General features: G+C 36.8%; 1 protein-coding gene and 1 long non-coding RNA gene across 3 annotated transcripts in view; both read left to right on the top strand.

Annotated features, from left to right (window-relative positions):
• Snf4agamma (SNF4/AMP-activated protein kinase gamma subunit) overlaps positions 1–22,451 on the top strand; it is an 83,819-nt gene that overhangs the window by 1,917 nt on the left and 59,451 nt on the right. For both annotated transcript variants that reach the window (XR_013101680.1, XM_076892448.1), the window contains exons 2-3: positions 14,874–15,584; positions 17,451–18,040. Coding sequence is in view for 1 of the 2 variants with exons in the window: in XM_076892448.1 (XP_076748563.1) it covers positions 14,882–15,584; positions 17,451–18,040 (1,293 nt within the window). In the remaining variant the exon portion in view is untranslated. The remainder of the gene's footprint in view (positions 1–14,873; positions 15,585–17,450; positions 18,041–22,451) is intronic.
• On the top strand, positions 1,222–1,678 carry LOC143422346 (uncharacterized). Its single transcript, XR_013101706.1, has 2 exons — positions 1,222–1,367; positions 1,510–1,678. It is a non-coding gene; the product is annotated as an uncharacterized LOC143422346 (long non-coding RNA).

Raw genomic sequence — 22,451 nt, 5'->3', positions numbered from 1 at the left:
GTTAATATTTAACAAATTAAATGTGATATCTTTTGTTGAAATTCAGGAAATTTATATTCTCAGATTGTATGGTATCGATCAATATTTCTCATTATTTACTTTACTTTGTCAAGTAATTTGAGAAATATAGATCGATGGGGAAAAGGTAAAAGAATGGGAACGATTAAAAATGACGAAGGGTGTTATTTCCAACATTATAGATTATTAATTGGTACGAGTTAAGGATTTTCCGAACTGAAGGAATGTACAGGTCTATGGGCTGGAACGTTTTTTTCTTTGTACGAGCTACTGTATATTCAATTGTGTGTAAATATTTTCGTAATCACTTAGCTGTTCAGATAAGTACGATTGCCGAACGTTGCCGTTAGACTATTAATTATCCACGTTAATTACCGTTACGTATGCAAGTAAATCGACGCCTCGTTCGACGAACCTTGTATACGTTGTTTCTAGTTGTGCTAAAAATGTTTTGGGTCACATTTTAGATATAAAAGTGAAATATGGCGAAAAGCTAATCAAATGACTCGTCATCTATGTTAAAAGGTAGACCAAAACATAAGTACAGAAGAGAACATTATGCGTCGAGTATGGCTTTTATGTGGTAGTCCAATTACTTATGGTAATTAGAGTGTTAAATATTGAAGTGGATTAGGTACTGCATATGTATTAGATGTTGTTCAGAGAGCATAAAACTCATCAGACCAAATACGGACTTTGGTAAACAAACGTAAACAAAGCTAGTACAAGCATCAGTTGATACATTAAATTCAATTTGTACGTATACTAAGAGATTCATCGATTTTCATATGAACGCTTTATCAAGCCTATCAAGTCCAATACGAATAGCAACTATTAGAACCGATGTAGGCAGAGGCAAAATATATCAAATCGATGTATGGAATCCAATAGGAAATTCAGAATTGTAGGTTTCCCTGCAAAATAACAAATAGTACAGAACTCTACTTTGGATTCATCAGGTGTCAGAAGTCCTGAATTCTTAAACTTCCAGAGATTTCAGGGCTTCTGTTAGTACCTGTATCGATTCCAATGCTTTTATTGATCTACGTACAAATTCTAATTGTTGTACTAGCTAAAATCTGATTATGTTCGTACAACGTGTAATAGATTTTTATTCAATTATACCTGTTTGATGTCTTCTGCTTATACGTGATAAATTGGAGATTATTTATATTGTATTTTGCCAGAGAGCAGTTACAACGAGGTTGGTCTCTTCTGTATGGATTCTCATGAACCTGAAGTCATCTATATTTAATCCGATGATTCAGTTATCGTTTGTATTGGATTATATAAGGTGTATTTCACCTATTTTGCGCCTCAGATGCTGTTTGTCGTTCGTATCTAATTTAGTCGGTTCGGTATTTTCTTTTGCGCGAATTATATCAATTTGTGATTTTAATTCGTGTACACAGTGTACATTCCTCACTCTAATTGTTACGTTACAAGACCAGCAGATCCGCAGATTAGCTTTTCGTCCTCTTTTTTTCTTAGGATCATCCGCGGTTAATAGAGCATAATATCAAAACTGCTTCACTTGTTGCACGTCTTTAAGTAACAGTTTATTGCAACATGTTGTATTAATGCGATTTACCAGACGGTACGCGGAAATGCCGAAGGATGTTCCGTTTTCAAAGTCCTTCGCGATTTCTATGATTCCATTAATTTACAAGCGGACATTATTAATAAAACGATGGTGATATTTCAAGCATGCGAACATATTACTCAGCAGATTCTTTCCACCGTGTACATATGTTGTGCAAATAGAGAACATTTGTTTTCGATAAACATATTTGTCCATAGATAGAACCAAGTTTACACGTGAACGAGGAATCCGTAATCTAAACTTGTTCATCCTTGTACCAGCAAAATTTTCCTGGTACACTATATACAGTCAGCTTTTATCTTAAAACATATAGATCATTCAAATTATCGATATCAATTACGAACAGTTCAGCAAATTGATCGGGATAGTAATGCTATAGGGCAGCGGTTTCTTATTCAGGGTAGGCGTACATACCCTTAGGTATAATTCATAATTGTTGATTCTGTGGATGCTACAGTTAAAACAAGTTTGAAATAATAGCACCTGCGCAAATTACTAGGATCTTTTTAACTTCAGAGGCTACAATTTAGGGACATTTGCTTTGCCAAGCGATATTCAAATAAAAAATGAAATAACGACAGCTGTTCAGTATCTAATTTATCTATCATATTGTAGTTTCCAAGGTATTGTAAAATTAGGCGGCTATCCAATTAGTTGAAACGGTGGATATTACTGCGTAACGTGCACGGGCACGTACCTTGACGACGTACTTACTCCATATTTCTTGTGAAAAGCGTAATTTGGAACGACTGGTTGTAATTAAGAAGACTATCGGTAGTATATCAGGGATTACGCCGGAAGCAAATACGTAGACACGCGCAGCAGTACGATTAATTGCAAGGTCGGACAGACGTGGCGGTTAATTAGTCGGTATTGTTGCAAAAGAAAGAAGAACGTCACCTCTGGCAGGAGATGATGATGCACGTGAACACTGTCACGTATCTAACATACATGCATGCTATATTAGAAACGCGTTCGTCACATTCGTCTCTCGTTCAAGTCAAATTGGATTCGTTTTAGTCCCGTATCTCCCCGTATCGTTCGTCATCGGGGCTCTTTTCTTCTTCGCATCTTCGCCTCTTCCCGGAATCATTATTTGATCGTTGCCTTGGTCAAACAGCATTAACCTACGTGTATAGTGTCGGCGTTACTTGATTAACTTGCGCTAAACTCGAAATAGAGTGTCGCGTGTTTGCTGAACAAGCCGCAAATTGCTATCTTGGAAACAGTTGGGGTTCTCCGTTTCTGGACCACGCTCGATATGAATCAAACGTCGGCGATGAAAGACATATTGTGCCTTTCTCGAATTCATTTTTCGCAAATGCGCCCGAGCATTCAAGGGACTGAAACATCCCGCCGGTGAAACGGAGTCAATTTCAGTATTACTAGTGCTAGTGACATTTATAATTATTTTAGTTGGTGTGTTCTATGAATAATACAAAGAAGTTTTTTGGTGTTCGACAAATGACTAACCATTAGTTTTAGCCGGTATATGTAGTTTCATCATTTCCATGAATATTGAATCCTCGGCAGTAAAACCGTAATATTTACGTAGAAAAGATTTTTTTTTAAATCGTTGGAAGCGCAGGAAGATATAAGAACTGTTTCAAGGGAAATGGTTAAACCTATTTAAAGTCATTTTTATCTGATTCGCGAAAAGAAATTGTATTCATAAAAATAACTTCTTTAATTACGTGTAAAATAGCAAAAGTGTTTCATATTCATGAAACTGTGTCGTTCTATCTATTACAAGGGACACGTCAATACGTCATCGTTTATGTTAGGAATCCATTTAACAGTGTATTTTCTATCGAACAATACGTGACGTACTTACATATCTAGATACGTACGTTTACTCTTTTTTTCTCGTAAACAATTTGTACATGTATATTCTTATCGAATAATTATCATAATCGCAAGCTGTTTAACTTTAAAGTTTTCGTGGATAAAAATTGTACTTTTTAGTCAGCGAAACAATCGAATTACAACTGTTTGTAACCAATATAGGATCTTCAATTGGTAATAGGAAATGTGTAATTTAATATAACACCAAGTCAAACAAACGAGTAAGGCTGGTCTGGCATTTTATTTTAATACTGAAACTTAGAGTTTATCTAAAACGTTGAAGTTTCCCGGATGTCAGTTATATACAGGAAGTTTCAAGCAAAGGAAGTCGTCCAATTATTTTTTGTACTATTTGCTTACGAGAAAAGAAGTTGAAAACATTTCTCGACATTGAACGACTTTGACAATTACGGAGAAAATGGCCTCGGAACAAAAGTGTTCTCTGCCGTGTATTCATATTTTCATACCGTTCGTGTTACGAAAGAAATATTTTTAGTATCCTCACACAAGAGATAATTACGTGACCTGTCTTAGGTTAGGCACTTTTTACACATATTTTAATAATAATCCAACGGTTACATGCAGATGTGCGTATAATGAACGTCTAAGTCCATTAGTCGAGCATGTATAATAGAAAAAAAAATCGCGAAGGAAACAATAAAAGCGTGTTACTGTCGCATATTTTTGTAAATGCATAATGTCTTTAAACAAAAATATTTGTAATCGCCAAGTTGCCTTTTCACTCTTATCATACTTCACATTCTTATCATCACTGAACAATACACATTATCGTGCTCGCATTTTTCCATTCAGCCAACATGTTGCACATAAAAGTTGTCAGAAGGTTTCAGCGATGTCGATTGTACGTGTAACTTTTTATATGATCATAATTGTAACTTCCATTAAGGGAAAAACAAATTATTCGGGGGTGAGCTCTGCTCTGTCGCTTGTACACGTCTGTCTCTGTCGGATGAATTGTTGCCAACACGTCTCTCACTTTATTTGGCCGAAGTGCCCGTTCGTTCTAATGATGTGTAACAGAATTGTCGAGGAGTTGGTGTGCGGCAACTATCTTCTGCCGGTGCAGACATAGTGGCGACGGGGATTTACCGACCGGGTCGCCAAGGCGGCTCGCCATCATCGTCACGCGCCACGTCCTCGCGGTGCTTTCCTCTCTTGTGGCAATTCTCGATCGTTGCTAATGCACTATTCGCGAAAACCTTTGCCAACGACTCTTCTTCCTCTTCGAAGAATCTAATACGATCAAGTGGACGCGGAAGATCGCAAGTGTTGACAGTAAATTCTCCGTTTGGTGTAGCTCTCCACGAGAATTGATCCTTTCAGGGTTGCTGGCACGAGTGTACGTTTTCATTTTCTTCTGTCTTTCTGTCTCTTCTGCCTCTGCACATTATCTAAAAATGATCGTGTATGAAAATAGAATGATGAGCTGAAAATTTAATCGGGTCACATGTGATCAATGTCAGTAATTAAGGGTTAACTACTACCCGATTTGAAATGCAGGTTTCGCTTAGAGTATTTTAGCATTCGAATAGAATCATTTTTTATTGATTTCCGAGGTATTAGAGTAATGTGAGAGTATATGTTGCAAACTGTTTATTCGTTCACCAGGATGTATTCTTTTTTTGCTTCTAGTGATAGTAATCTTTGCCTTTATTTCGATTCTGTAACTACCTCTCTCGTTTTCGGCTTTTCTCTGTTTAATACACATTTTCCAGCGTTATTACCGTGAAGATGCCAAAGATGAGATCATACGCTCATATAAGCAAAAGTTCTGAGTAAATTGTGTTGCAATCGTCAGCTCTGTAACTTAGTAGCTTCAAATACTTGGTCTGAAAGTTGCTGAATGCGTGCCATTCTGACTCATTCGAGAATTCTATCACGGACCAAAGAAATTAGCACGAAACGATTCTACTAATCATCGCTCGCTTTGTTCTTCTACTTGTCATCATTTTTCCAGTAAATGATAATTCACTTGTAAAAATTGCCTCTTCAATAATCGGCAGTTTACATCAGTATGTGTGTGTGTGTGTGTGTGTGTGTGTGTGTGTATGTGTGTTACAGTCAATTTACATGTTAAGTTAAACAAAGTATATTCTCTCTATTCTTCTGATCAGGTCAACCATGTTGTTTTTGTCGTGTCAATTACGTTACACGTGTTTCACCGTGCCAATTGAGTTTCAGTATCGGTCTACGTCCCTTTTTTCTGTCGATGTGAACCAATTAACTCGACGAGACGTTTTATTATTTTTTTTCCACGCTTTGTTTCCACCGAAATGACATGCGGTTATTATCTTTTTTCCCTTACATCTCTCTCTTTTTTTTTTGCGATTGCGAAACAACCGCAATGCGATCCTATTCAGCTGTGTTCGAGGAGATACGAGTCGCGTGGAATTCCTTCCTGAGATTCTGTTGGCTGGTTTCGATCATAATTGATGCGGAGCACGTGCTTTCAGCGTTCGTCACGTGGTTGACTATGGATCACCAGCCGCATCATTTTCCGCGATTCGCATGGAGCAGTCGCATGATTTAGCTACGCGTAAATTTATCGTTCGCCATTAAACGCGTTATTAAAAATGTTCCATCAACTGACTGCTTACCCTTCTTTCATCTTTAATACGATTGTGAAAACGTTACAGCTTGTCTTGATGAAGCTCGAGAAATCGAAAGAAATTTTGGATAGAATCTTATAATTTTCTTTAACATTTGAAGCTTCTCATATTATTTTAGTATAAATATAAATTATTTATTGACACAGATATATTTTTAATATTCGTAAAAGATGTAAAAAATATTTATTGAAAATGATGTAATTCTTGTTAGTGTTCTCCGTGAAGCAATATTTCCTAGAGGAAAATTTTAATGTCCTGGTAGAAGTATAAACTTCATTCCCTGCTGGTGCACATATTTGTCGTAATGAGTAAATGCGTTCCGATTAAATGGGTGTATGAGTTTCTCGATGAACAAAGATATTTCCATAGTGTTCGCGTCGAATTCAAGTACCCTTTACGTTTCTAAAGCGGAATATTGGCACAGGCATTTCATGTCCTCTGGAAAATTTGCGTCATACGCTTCCGGTACATTTCCAGACTCTGGAGAGTGGAAAGTTTCCATTCTTTCTTGCTTCTAGTATTTACAATGTGATCCCACGCATACGCATTGTAATCGATACAATCTTTTGGGACATTGCGTTGAATGTAAAACATCACACTAAGAATTGATGTCACGCTCACTCGTATTATCAGAATTATCAACTTAACCAGCACAATGTGATGCAATGCATTTTTCTTACAAAGGATTATGTGCGAAATAATATTTATTGCATCAATTTTGTAATATTTATATTGTCGTTAATACCGATGCATCAAAAAAGGAGACAGTAAAATATAATATGTTATCTGACATTTAATGTTAGATAATCAACTTGTATCTGCCAGCGGAGAATTAATTAGACATTTATCTGATGACAGCAACACAATTCACTTAATATAATGACTCGTCTCGAGGCTTATCGAAGGAACACTTTAATTGCTGGCAAATTGCTTTCGATGCATGCCAAAAAATTCTGTCCGAAATAACTTGTGGTATAATTCATACACCGGTTGCCAATTGAAGCGAACAGATCAGATTTTGTGGCATTGAATATTATGTAAAGGAAAAAGTTACGGTCCGCGAACGTTTGTGCTTGCGCGAAAAGAGAATGATCGTTTTATTCTCATTGAAAATAAAATCCCATCGTTAGAGATTGAACGTTTGAAATTCCAAGTACTGGAATTTATCATCATTAAGCTAAAATTGATCCGAAACTCCTTGTTTTTCTGACGATTAAATGAATTCAATTGATCTTCTCGAATCCAATTGAACTTCTAGAGTTTCTGTACTAAGAAAATCAAATATAAAATACAGTAGTTAGTTCTATAAACGTATCCTCGTTCTCTAAGAATTTGGCAAGATTAATAGACGCGTTTCAAACTTTTCAATGCATCGTTTACTCCAAATTATTACACACATAAGTCGGATTTAAACAAAATTTTGGGAAATTACTTGAACGCGAGCTTTACTTTCTTTAAACATTGGCTGGTTATCGAAGTATGTGAGAGGTATTTGCAGTTGTAACGAGAAGGATTTCAAACTGCTCCATTCGAATTTAATTTTTGTTCGTTAACCGTTCAGTAAACTGTTTAAGGGTCTGTAAATCTTAGCGAGAAAATGTCTTCGATGGAAAATAATGAGGCGATGATAACGAAAGATTTCACGAATAATTATCATATGTCTAGTATCGCGGAATGTTTGATATTTCTCAGGAGAAAAGGGAGCGTGTTTAGAGGTACGTATATAGACTAACGTGAAATAATAACGCGTACCAAGCTCGTCACGTCGCTTAAGGTAGGTCGGAGGTTACCTTAAACGCGAGCTCATTACTATCACAGAAACGTGCGGCGTCAGTATGCGTCAGCCTTGAATCAGCTGTTTGCTTTCAATGTTGACCAGTATTAATACAACGTGTGTTCTATAAAACCTGTATGTTCAGTTGTTCGACCGTTCCTTCGGTATACATACCTTATCTAGATATCTGTAACGATTACTTCACACATTCGTCGAGACAAGGAATTATTTAATGAGTGATTATTTTGTAACCAACGGTTAAATAATTCTGGATATTATTTCTCCGTTTCTCCATCTTTCGCAATTTCGAACCGAACATTTAACAAAATTTCCACATCGTTAATTACAACGCGATGGTTTTGGCGTTTGTTTTAGTTTCCCTCCTCTGGAAACGATATCTTCCAATTATTGCGAGCCGTGTGCACGTCAATACATTGACCTCTATCGATTTCACTTTCTTGATGTACTTCCTCATCGGAGAACGATAGCAAGTGGAAAGTTAAAGGGTCACCGATGTCCCCGATCTAGATAACTCCTCTTCTATTTCCAGAATGGGTTCTATTATGTATCACCCTGTACTGTGTACGAAGGCGTTGGTTCGTATTATTTTTGTCGATGAGTGTACATTCGCGTGTCTGCACCCGCCATCGAGTGAAGGAGGTTGGATCGTTAACAGGTTTTTTAAGGGAAAAGAGAATCGGTTACGTCATATGACGATTAACCTGGACAGCTTAAGATTCATAAAATCCTGAAAAATCGTAAACTTTCGCCAACAACACCGATTCGCTTACATTTGCGTGCATTTAAGTTCCGTACCGCGCAACAGAAGATTATTTATATTTGTTTACATTCGATTCGACTTAAATGTCTTTATGAAACGCGTCTCGTATGACGTAATTCTTTTTTTCTACCGACATCAATTTTTATATCTCTTACATGCCTTTCCTATTGATTTGTTTGGATAATTGATAAATTAAGTTTTAGTTTCAAAGTTCACTTTCCAGGCATTGCACATCAGATTGAAGGATGCTTTATCGATACTTCACTCGATATTTCTGGGAAACACGTTAGAAGAGTTTCAGTCGTGATAAATCTTTGTTTTTAACGCCGGTTTTTTGTTGTCGTGTGGCCAAATAATTGATAGGAAACGATGCTGGTATAAGAATGGAAAGCTTCGTCGATATTTCCTACAAATAGATGCATTATTATCGCTGATATCGTCCTTACTGCTTTTGACCTAGTTTTTGTAAATGTTTTGTTAATGCTATTTCCGTTGATTGTGTAGCTTTTCGAATGACTGATTTTGACCAGCTTTTCAAATGTACGATAGAACGGATTGATGTTTGTAGAAAAGTACAGCCTTTAACGCTTACTTGCATAAGCTTCTTTCGATTATTTTAATATTAGAGAGAAAATTAGAGTTAGAAAATTGTTTGCGGGTGTCGATCGTATAATTATATTAGTTCTGTTCTTTAATTACCTTTTACAAACAACCAAGAATAAGTGAAGAGACATAGAAATAGTAAATTTTCTTTCGCTTTTGTTAGCAAAATCTTTGTAACATTAATGAAAGCAAGAAATTGACTAACGATTTATTTGGGATAAAACGATAGGCTTCCTTTAATTTTTATTTTCCTGGAAAACAGAAGCACACTGTCAATAATGACAAGAGAACGGTGGTGTTCCTTGAACGCTTTCATGAAATACGAACCTTTCACTTCTTTCGTGCAATCGTTGCTGTTACACGGTTAGTAACGTTTCCAGCGTTACTGTTATTGTTCTTGGCTGCTTACACGCTCAGAACGAATGTAACTACAAAACCGATATTTTTCTTTCACGACCGATAAAAGTCCATGATGTATTTCCTCGTGATGCGTCCATGATAACGACGTGAAATCGATGCACCGTATACCGTACCGACCGCTGGATATTACATAAAATGTGTGTCAGAGGTTCGGTGCTTTCCTTTTTAAACAATCATTTAAATTGCACAATACCAGTCACGCATGAGTTTAACGAACAAGTATTAGTACAATAAGAATTCGACGATCAGTCGGTACTTCCTTCTTCGATCTTCAGTTATTAAATTGAAACTCATTCATTATAATTTACACGTTTCTGCTTGCATTCTATTACAATATAAAACTAAAGCTATAATACCAGCTCCGATAGAATCTTATTTATTGAATTGTTTAAATAGTTTATTGTTTTGAAACAAATATTGAATCTTGTATAAAGTCTAGATAAAAAATTGATTAATCGATTTCGGTTCGCCTGGGATATAGATATCCTTCAAGTGGTTGATTCTTTCTATATACTCGAGAAAACATGTTTTTTATTAAAAATAGCATTTATATAGGGTGCGACGGACAAAATGTTTCAAGATATGTTTCTTCGAAACCCAACCGTTTTACGTTAATTTCTAAAAATGCGGTGTTTTGTGGGAAATATTCAGGGAGTAGATAGGAAACTTTACATTTTGGAATAATTAATTTTCATACATACCACCATTTTAGCCAATATATCGCTTTTATCGAAGAAACTTTCTATTTAACTGGGCACTATTAAAAAATATATGGAAGTAACGATGCAAAACTCATTCGCATTCTTCTTTACGGAAAAGCAATTAAAACCTATATTTAATCAATTATTTATGATCCACGTTTTGACACTGTCAATTAAGAAGTTAATTCCAGATTTCACAAAATATTCAGAATAGAATTAGTTGATGAAACTTCCGTATCATAGAAGTTAGGGTAAAATAGGTTGGAGTATTGGAAACTCGACAAAAACTTATACTTCGCCAAGTGATTCAGACGTGACGCGTAAAAATAGTAGAATAAAAAATTCGCCAATATTCAAATAAGACGTGTAAACAATTTTGAGAAACATTCGACGGGAGAATAAACAACAACTCTATAGCCTTCGGTTATAAATTAATCATGAATCGCTACATTTCGACTCGTCATTCTTAATTCAAGTTTCGACACGATTGCACAAAAGCCGTGGTCCGAATTTGTCTACCACGTTACACGAGCGTAGGTGTACGTCATACGTGCTATGATTGCAAACACTCGTGACAAGGTGTCTCATCCAACGCTGAAGCGTCCATGCTCCAATCTGTTTCCCCCTGTTCGCTCTGCGAATACCCACACACGATGAAATTAAATAAAATGCAGCAGACTTGAACAGTTTAATAAAAACTCAAGGTTGGACGAGAGGTTGGACGAGAGCTTGAACGCGGAAAAAATTTTAGGAAAACGTCAGACATTTCAATTCGAGGAAAATCCTTTTCCTCTCTCTTGTCACAGTTTTATACCAGCGGTAAAAACAACTGCACGCAAAAAATCTGAGTAGAGTTTATGACCTTAGTTGCTTAGGTAGCAAAAATGCGTAGCACAGTCGTCCAATGAGAAATGATAACAGATACAGTGATGACTTTTAAGCAAAAAAATATAAAGGGTTGCTTGTTCTATCTAGAATGAATTGCTACAACGAGCATAATAATTGAAAGATAGAGATGATAAAATTGATTTTTCGATCACTCGTCACGTTGGGGCTATTGTACGTTCCGCTTTCGTGTCGCGTTCGTTCATTTCGACTTCAGTCTGAGAGAACGATCGATGATCTATGTGAGGACATTGTCACGTGTTCCTGATCGGTCCACGAGCCCAATAAAGCTTTACGTCACTCTCTAACACGCGGTAAACAAGTATTCGCGAAACGAGTTTGGCTTGCCGCCAAAGATCCACATATGTTCCCGCGATATCTGTTCATCCATATCGCCGTCACTTTACCCCTGTCAAGATTGTATTAAACGACACTATTCGTTCTTGGACTTCCGCTAAATGGTAGCCCCCACAGTTTACAGGAGGAATCAATCGGGGTTCTTGCCTCTGTCATTAACGGTTCGTGTGATAACGCGAGTCTGACTTATCCTTAGAAGTTTTATTCCTGCTTCTTCCGGCTTGTTTCTTTTTGATTAATTGCTATAGATTATCTGTGCGATACGGAATACGGTTATGTCCGATGAATTATGGTGTTATTGCATTTATATTGATATAGTAGCATGGAAAGTTATTTATCTTATCGATGTTGCGTTTGCTTTACCAATATTATCTATCTTTCTGTCCATTACATTTGGAAGATAAAATTATTCCGACATGCGCCGGGTTCTGCGAATTGGCAAACTGTCTATTCAAATGATCTTTCTTAAATCAAGGTTATCGTTGGTTTCAATTCGAAAGTTTAAAATATTTTTATTTTGTAATATCTTAAGTTATATGTGTGTATAATATAGTTACAAGCTAATTTCTCTGGGCGCAAACATTCTTCACTAAATTTGCTTAATATCTCCAATGAAGAAGAGTCGTTGGTCGACCCTGGATAGTCGGTCGACCCTTAAATTGGTTAAAGCAGTCGTCCAGTAATCCCGTCGGCTGATTCCTTTTTCCCCACACACGTCACAAATTTGCTATTAATTTGTATACCCTTCCAAATAACAAGTAATTTTTATGATGCGTCATAAAGTACACGTAGACATTTTTATCACGGAATACATTAAATATAAACCGCGAATGGTATATTCCATGCAGAGGTATTTCGTTCGTATCGGATTAGATTATACCCACTAAAATAAATCTGGTCTGTATCTTTACGGAGCAAGCAATTTTGTTATTGAACAGATCGCACCTGTTGCTGAATTAACCGTAAAAGTTGGTTAACGAACGAGCCTTCTTCAAAATAGTATTATATAGAAAGTATTTAAATGTTTTATTTTCTATTAATACGAGAAACATAAGCATTAACTAAAGAATAAAAATGATAGAATAATTTGAAATTAGTTCGAAATTCACAACTATATGGTAATAATATAAAACTATTGACAGTGAAACGTTTTAAGTAAGTGTTAATTAATAAATCTCATTCCAAGGAGTATTTAATTTTTTCGTAAATTATCGGAGATCGTATCGTACACGTATGCAGCTCTATCGCTAAGTTCATTAACTTAACCCCGCAAGTGACAAAGTTCGAACATTTTGCTTGATTTATTAGTTATCGGTGCTGGTTTATACGTATGAGACAAATACGAAGTGCGAATCATGTACCTGAAACGAAACATTGCTCCGTTTACCATGAGTTTTGTTCCGAACCATCGATCGATGCGGTGGTAAAGCGGAAGGTCCACTAACGATACGAATTGCCCGTAACTACGTGCATAGTTTTATTTATTTATTTCTTCATGTCGTTACCTGTTATTTTATTTGCTCTTCCCGCTGGATATAACGAAGGACCAAGTTATTGTATAATATGCAACTACAGTAACTGCTACTATATGGACAAACGTTTCCACGGTTACGAAATAGAGGGCGTACTTACCGCAATGCGCCAGTGACGTGTACACGAATGCAACAAAGTTTTTTTTCTTTTTGGTTTTACGAAAAGATGGAGAAACGCTCGCGAGAAATGATTCCACGTCAATTCTCTTGTTAAGTATTAATCGATCGTCTCGACGCACGTTATATTTATCTTAGTTCAGTTGTACGTTCTAATTCGACAGCCGTAATGCTGTCCGATGAAAACCAAACAGAGAATTTAATCAAAGAGAGAAAAAAAAAGGAATCGGACGATTGGATTTCCAGATCAGAATTGGAATTCGGATTTTTGCTTGCCGACTGATTGCATTTAATCAATTAAACTATCCAGGTCACCGACCATTTTTTTTTGTTGTCTAAATTATCAGATAGCAAGCGTAGCTCTTTTCCAATGCATAGAAAAATCGAAAATTCGAGGTGGTGAAAAGTCCACCGTGAATTTGATATTGGGTTTAACTGGATCTGATTTTTTAAAATCGGTAGACACGAAAGGGACTCGAAATTGGATAGTTTATACACCCTATTAAGTTGTATAAATCATTTTCTAATTCTTTGAATTATTTATAAAGTATGAATTTACCTTGGACGAACATTCCGTGGTATCTTTTTGCACGGATGTACGAGGACGTACATTCGTCTAGAAGTATTCTAGGATCGTGGTGCAAGTATTGTTTGTTGGTCAATAAGAGGAAGGACGCGATTCTTATATAGGACTATGGTTAAGATTTTATTTAGACATGCTATTGTTGCCATATTTCTTTGGCTTTTTCTTCGCGTTTCTCATTAAAACTTGCATCAAAGCGTGGTTCAAAAGGTTAGCAAGGTCTCGTTTAATTAAAAAGTTTTAATACCCTTTTGCTTGCTCCACTACGTAGCTTTATGAACTTCAATGCTTTATCACGCGGAGACATTCCTGTTTCTCATTCACAATTTCGGTCTAATTATCTTCTTACGCATCTAATTTATTAAAAGTAGTAACAGCGATTAGTCAATCAAAGTTTTTTCTTGTTTTTATAGTCTTTTTCACAAGCGAAATCTTTTTGTCTTCAACAAAACTCACGAATAATTATAAACAATTACTTTCTATGCTAAGAGAACGAGAACAGTTTAGCGCGTCAATTCACGTATTATTAGAAAATTAATCAATGGATCGACTAGTTATTTTTACCCTTATCCTCTTTTTTGGTGTCCTAGTTATCAGCGCTTTTGATTAAAAATCGCTACTGATTGTGTATCGTTGCGTCTTCCTGAAAATCTTAGATTTCTTTCCGCTTTGAGGGATCACAAAAGGATCGTGAGTAACCTTTCCGCAGCGTTAGCAGGAACGTTCACGAAGCGACGAAATAAACGCGCAATGAATATTAAAGTAGACCGCATACGCCAGCATTAACTGTTCCGTAAAGTCTTTCATGCTCAAAGAAAGCCTCCTTGGAGAACTGCAAACTACACACAACCGTAGATTCTGAAGATAATCTTTCCTTTTTTTCTCTCTTCTATAATCTAACATACTATAACACGTAGATGCCTCGTTTAATTTCTGATTAAAATGAACAAATGAATTTTCGATTGCTTCAAGTAGAATCGCTTTTAGTATTCAAGAGAACTCACTGGGCCTCGTACCTTTTCAGATTTCTCGATGGAGAGTTCCGGTGGTGGCGACAAACAGAACGAGTCGGACGAGTGTGATGTGACCGCTAATAATCAGCATCTGAAGAAGATGACGGGCCAGGACAGCAACGTGAAAATAAGCAAAGACTTGGGGGAACAGGAGACGCTGAAGAATTTGAAAAACTTAGAGAATATTAGTCAAAATGACGAGGCTTCGAATAAATTATCAAAGACTGTGTCCCGGGATGACGAAGATGACGAGGTCGAATGTAAAGGTTCCGACGAGGACGAACTCAAAGAGGAAAAAACAGACGGCAAAAAGGAAGAGGAGTCCTCGAGCAGTACAACTTCTACTAGCACCTCCGATGACGAGTCTGAAACCAGTTCAGACGATAAGACAGAGGCGTCGAAAGCTGAACAGACTAAGACAGTCACATCGGAGGCCAAGAAAGAGGATCAAACGTCGAAGAACGACGATACAACCGATGACAGTGATATCGAGGATGACTTGATTTCGGCTATTAATTATAACACGATCACCTCTTTGGCCGCCCTGAAGGATATGCTGCAATCCTCTGGAGAGGATTCGGATGGCGTGGATAGTTTCTTTCATCACTATTTCTTGTCCCACGTGAACAGGTTACCTTCGAGGAATCAGACGCACAGTCCTTATCCTTGGGGCAGAAGATTGTCGGAGTGTAGAGAGGAGGATGAATACGAGAACGAGGATGGTAAGAACAATGCTACGGTTTACTTTTTTTTAGTACAGTTTTATCGGTTTTACATCTTAATGTAAATTGGACACGCAACGTGTAAAATTCAACACCTTCAACATTTTTACGATCGAAGCTCGTTATTTAAATTCTATTACCTCACCGGTCACCTCACTCTATTATAATGTATCGATCATACCGAATCCGTTGCTTTTTAGTATGTAAAAGTAATGATCTGTACAATTGCATGCATAAGTAATTGCATATCCGGTTTTGCTGTCTCGTCAAATGTTTAGAGAATATGCTGTTCAAATGTATCGCACACTCTTCCTTCTAAATCTAAAAATCTTCCTTTAAAATCTAACGCGAAATTCAATAGTAGCGTTACTCTTCGGGTATATATTTTGTTGACTTACTGAATTAAATTTTTGATAAAACTTGACGAACGAAACGGTGGAATCAATGCGATCTTAATAAGTCATGAATCTCGATAAGATAGTTATCGCGTAACAGTAAACAATTATTATATCAGTATAATTATATTCTTTTCTTCTTTGAAATGTACAACACGATAAGGTATCGATATTATTATATTGTATACAAGTCTTTTATATATCCTCTTCATTGCTGTTACGGAAATAGGATTATACCGTTATGAAATATACCCCACGCAATAGAAAAACAGCATAGAATTAATATTTTATATAAATCAACTTCCAACAAAACTCCATTCATTAAAACAGTTCGTAAATGCATCGATATTTCGTTAGTATTTATTTAAAATATGAATTAATTGCAGGCGAATAAAATTATTACTCTTGCTTTCTCCTGTTTTTTCACTATTGATTTACGGGTTTATACTGTCGTGTGCCACGAATGTCTGTGGCAGATCGCAAGAAAAGCAGCATATTACGAAACGCGATTCAGGCATTAAAACGCGCGAGAAGCTATTAACAGGAGCTCCAACTCGTTCAATGAGAGCTAAGATTAGCGTGCGGCCAGTGGTTTAGCTTCGTTTAGTTCCGTTTGGCAACGTTTCTACTAACACGGCGAAAAGTCACTCCACTTAGGTAACAATACCTTATAAATATTTATAGATTATTACCAAAACGGGGAACGTTTACATTTCTTTATTGCTACTTGTTAACTGTACCTCCAAATTTCAAGGCATTTCATTTACCAATTCATCATTAACCTGGTAATGTTAACAGTAGAAGTCGCATTTAATTGTTCAATTTATTGTTAATTTTACTGTCAACGCGATCGATCTTTCATTGACGATATCTCGTTCGCAATTATGCGCTTCGCGAAGCACTGTTGGATATTGCTATGAGTTGCTTCATTCAGTCAATCGTTATTTATAGAATGTCCCCGGAAGCATGATATTTCACGTTTACAACGATGTAACAGTTAGAAGAGCTTGCAAAACTTCCTAGTTCAGTTTCCTCATTCACATTTTCAGCTTAATCAAATTGTAACTCGCGCTTCGCGTTCTAACAGTGACATACTACGGTAAGCAGAGGTAAAAGAATCATTGATCGAGCAGACATACTGTTCGCGATACAAGTCCTATTAATTTTAATAAATAATATAATAAGCGCTTTATGACGCATTCATTTGAACAATTGTTGGCTATTAATACTAAAATTAATTTTTGCCGAACATTTGATGCTGCATATTAGAGCCTGGCACAAGAACGTGTGTCGAATCGTATAGTATAGTGCAGAATCGCGTAACAGACAGGCCTTTATAACAGGGAACCTTGAAAGAAGCAAGCGAGTGTCACAAGTGCGACGGATCCGAATAATAGCCTCTTTGTCGTAACTGCACAAGATCTGCACTCGTCGTGTTCTCGACTAATCGCGCTTTTGCTGTGTGTTCTAGCGAAAAACGTGGAGACAACGACCACCACTGAGAATGTCAGTGAAACAAAGAAGAGTACCGCAAAGATCGAGGAGCCAGAGGAGAAAGCCGAGAGCGTTTCCTCAAAAGCGTCTAGTCCATCTAATTCGGAAAAGTCTAGCTCTGAGAAGATCGACCAGAAGTCGAACGCTACCTCGAGCATATCCGAGTCGAAGACACAACCGACTACGTCTTCGGTTACCACGACGACAATATCGACGACCACGTCGATGACCACGACGACAGCCACCGTCGTGGCTACGACCACCTCTTCCAGGTTCACCACGTCGACAGTGACATCGCCAACATCCACCACGAAGCCACCGTTGAGGAGGAGGCACACGACCGGGCCTGGAATGACCTTCCCTGCGACAGATCCACCAACCTATTCGACTAGCATGACCTTCTCAAGAACGAGCCCCCTTCCTAGTCCACATCTCGATAAAAGGTTTTTCGATAGCAGTTTGATAGAGATGAAGAGTCAGGCGAGCAGTTCTAGTACACTTGATTACGATTCAACGGAAGAAGTCTGGGTTCGCAGGGTGGACTTCGTTCAGGAGAGGAAGAGAAAGGTGAGTGGAATTGGTTATTTAAAGTCGTGTGTCGCGTGTCTTTGGAATTTCAGTCATTTAGGATGATAACAGATTTTAGTAGAGGTACGAACAGTGGCTCTGGATTTACTCGCTTCTAAAACATAAACGAGTGTGGCTCTCCAATTGGAAGTGGTTCTATCTACTGTTATCATTTCTCATTGGATGACTACACTACGCGTTTGCGCTAGTGAAGCCAGTACGACCACAGTTGCTGTTTGCGTTTGCACATTTCGGATAATATACGGAGGATGTTCGATAAATCATAATATATAACCAACGAGGAGATAGATGTTTTCATACATAACACTAAGAAAAAATATAGAATGCTATTTTTAAGTTAGTGTATATTACGAATGATAACGGTGAATGAAATGTATCAATGACGTTTACATTAATGCTGCTGTAGTTTATTCATTTTACTGGTGGATAGCAGAAATATGGTTAAAGAGGTATTATTACAGTCGACTACCGAACGAAATAAGAACGAAATATAGCAAGCAGCCAAATTATTATCACGATGGTATATTTCTATTTACCTGTCTTGTTAAATTAATTGGCTTTTCCCACGACATTCAAAATCTGCTATAGCTTACATTTGCCTTTAGTATTTAGTACATTAGCTGGCTTCTTCATAAAGTGTTTGAACTTTGTGAATTAACCATCGCGATAAGCGAAACGATTTTTCTCTACATACATATACGAGCGTTAGAGAAGCGGTTTGTTGTTTCCAATTGTAGTAATTGACTAATTGCCATAAATAGAAGAGGTCTCGCAAATTTGTTTACCACATTCAGAACTTAAACCATTGCACGATAGTTCCACGGGAGATGACGAGAGTTGAAGACAAACTCTTTCAGATCGCGACACGATCAACCGTGTGTTTTCTCGAAAAATGAACAGGAAACATCTTCTCATGTGTAAAAATAGTCGTACGAAAATCTGTGCGCAAGCTGGTGACGCCTTTGAACTAAATTTCCTGTTGCCGGACAGGAAATGGTCAGCGACGATGATAATATTACCTATTTCCGGTGAACGAAGGGGAAAAGCTTGTTATTTTATTGCATTTATTATATTACTTTTAATCATTTTTCATAGCCTTTTTTAACGAGGGGAGTACGGCAATAAAGGCGTTTGTTGATAAACGATTGACCGTTTAAAATATCATTCATAATTATCAAGGTGTGGCCGCTAAGTATGATTGCTGACGGAATTATAGCCGTCACGAGCGTCCAATCACGCGAGTATACGATCATCGATTAGTTCTTCCGCTTTATGCGTGATCTCACCGAGGTGATTCTCTTTCTCTCATCTTTTTCCATTTTTTTAGGTCTTGAATACATTCTTAATAGTTTTCCATTAAGTTTGTTACTGGTTTGAACGCGTTGAAATATGTTCATCATAAACACCTACAGTAGCTTGAATTTCAATATGTATATGACGAAATTTGTTAATAATTCCTCTTTTTGGCAGTTTTCGCTTACTGATAACTGTACAAATTCTCGATACAATCAATTTGATTTACTTTAATCAAATTACCGATTTCATTGTTAAATTAATTCCGAAATCTTATATGTTATACTTTATCAATGTGCAGATAATTTTATTTTATTTTTGACAAAAATAATTGATGGAATTTTTAGTACCGTAATATAATCCATGATTGCAAGGTGAAACTTGCGAATTGTGTACGATAACTTCCGTACACAACGAGGTTAACGGACGATCCCGAGCATGAGCATGGTATTGCACGGTTGTAAAAAGAAAGGTTCGATGAACTGGCCCCAGGAAACTTGAGGGGTCTTACCTTCTTCCTCTGGAAGGGGTAGGTAGATTACCTTGATTACGAAGTGTCAGGGTTCCAAACGTGGATGCCACTCGTGAAGTCCTCTATCATTGTTAAAATAACAAAGGGGTTCTTCAAACCTTTAAACGATTCATTTGATTTTATCTTATAGTCAGTTTCAGAGATAAACTCAGAGATTAATACTTAGAAATGTTCATTGATTGCCAATTTTTTATAAATATGTATAAATAACTAGCTTCGATAATGATTTGAAGTCTGTGTCCAATGTTAGGAATGCATCTTGTATTTGCTGTATCGTTAAGTATCATGCAATCTTTGAATTATTGATACGGATGGCAATTTTTTGTAGTCCATTTAATATTTTGTGTTTTCTTTGGAACCATTCATATCAATTGGGAACAACACACGATGCTGGTTGTGCTATAAATCTTTGCAACTTTGATAAACGTTGGGCAGTACACAACATATTTTCACACAACTGACATTTACAAAATGTCATGTTAGAACTAAACTAAAATATGAATAAAAAAAGGGGGAGAGCAGCATGGAATCAGTACATTTAATAAAATTATAGACGACAAAAATGTAAAGACGTTCAAGATTTACATTCTTAAATTTGTGATATCGTTTGGCCCAAATCTCGATGTGCGACTTTAATGTTTCATGGAAGAAGATAGGGGGCGGGGAGCGTAGGTACAAGGTTTCCTTTAAGCTCTATCGATTCGGTCGAAAGACGAATTACAATGCATCGAGGGTTGTTATGACGGATATCTCAACACGTAAGGCCTCCTTTACGGATGCTTTTCATACGTGGATTGTACGCTCAATTAGTAACGCGTAGAGATTAGGTCAGATAAATAAATTATACGAAAGAAGATTTCTAATGAAGATGGACACGAACGTATTGATCGATAATGCTAATTGTATAATGCTGAACAAATGCAATTTAAATATTCATAATTTTAAATATATATCTTTGCATTGTTCAACGATTTGTTGTTAAAAACGAATTGTGGAAATAAACGAAGCAAACAGGCTTTATTTGTTGTTTGCGATATTGTACTCTTAGTTGCGTAACATGGCCGTCTGACGACTCATATGCCCGTTTTAGAGTACAAAGAATTTTACACGTGCTTCGTGTTCGCTACAGGCATCCGAACTGAGTAATTGCATGTCGTGTGCGGACAATCTATTTCGGTCTCGACATCCTCCTGCTACCTTTGTTTGAGTAAACTCTTAGCTAGCGTTTACCACTAATAATTTGAATTATTTAATGCTTCTTCCTTTTCTCTCCATTACGAGATAATTAAGGGGTACGTTTTTATCATCGCACGTTCATTCTTCGATGATGTTCAGGTCTTGATATTATTTGTATTCGTTGATAGATGGCGATGCGATACGTCGAAGATCAGTCGCCATCTTTGCGAAATTATTCAAAATGGAAACTGCAATTGATCGCTTGGAACGTATATCACGATATCATCTAATTACTTAGTTAAGGCAACAATTGAGGTGATTTATTTCTTCGTTTTGACTTCTTGTTACGTTTAAATGGTTGTGTATTATATTAGATTTGTATGTTACTATGTCAATTTTTAAATAGAGTACTTCAGAGGAATGCGACTCATATTCGAGTACTTGATTCTTCTTATGAAGAAGCATGAGAGAGGGAAAAAGTAGATAAAACGATTTATTCATTACAAGAAGCACGTTATGTTGCAAACTGGAATCGGTAGTCATCGTGTCTAAGAGTTACATTGAAAGCTGTGAAGCAATCTTCATAGAACCTGAAGTATTGAGAGGTATTAAGATATACATTATTCATATCTAATCCAACAAAGAAAAAAGTTAATACATTGGATGAACATAATTTGCCAATTATGATTCTCGTGATAATTTACTAGTCTTACTCTATATTTTCTCTAAAAGTCCACGTTTAAATGCAACAATTTATTGAAATAGTAAAGGAAAGAGGTATCGATAATGCAATTCATTCAGAGAGAAAGGAATGCAATAACCAGTGATACGATTATATAGTTCCGCAATTACGAGTTGTGTACGTCTACTAAAATCTTGGTTAAATATTTCGCGCGCTTTGAATGACCGGTTGTGTACACCCTATGGGCACACACGAGGTATTATCTTGCTAACCACGATTCAGTCGCGATAAGAGAGAATTACAACAATCCTCTAAGGAAAATTATTATCGATATGATTTCTCGACGAAATGAAAAGATACCAGACACGTGATAATGAATCCCTACGGTTCGCGCTACCCACGAGTGCCGGTACTTTCAGTCTACAATAAAATCTTGATGGGCGCGCGGTCTTCGCGTCATGAATATTTGAAAATCTTTTAGTGGTGCGCCGTTTTTCTATGCAGTTCGTGAAAATATGTCGTCAGTGTCGTTAGGACGATTTCGAAAGTACTCGCTAGTGCCGTATCTAGATCGATGCCCGGAATTCCACGGGACATATAAGGTACCTCAAAGCGACTGCATTTTCTACATTTAAACGAAAATATGTAACTCTCTACGGTCTATTTGTGGTAATTACATTTTTAATTTTTCGAGCTCACATGTTATT

This window comes from Xylocopa sonorina, chromosome 3, assembly GCF_050948175.1.
Source record: "Xylocopa sonorina isolate GNS202 chromosome 3, iyXylSono1_principal, whole genome shotgun sequence".
NCBI lineage: Eukaryota > Metazoa > Arthropoda > Insecta > Hymenoptera > Apidae > Xylocopa > Xylocopa sonorina.
The sequence above is the reverse complement of the archived record's forward strand: the minus strand, read 5'-3'. Positions and strand labels throughout refer to the sequence as shown.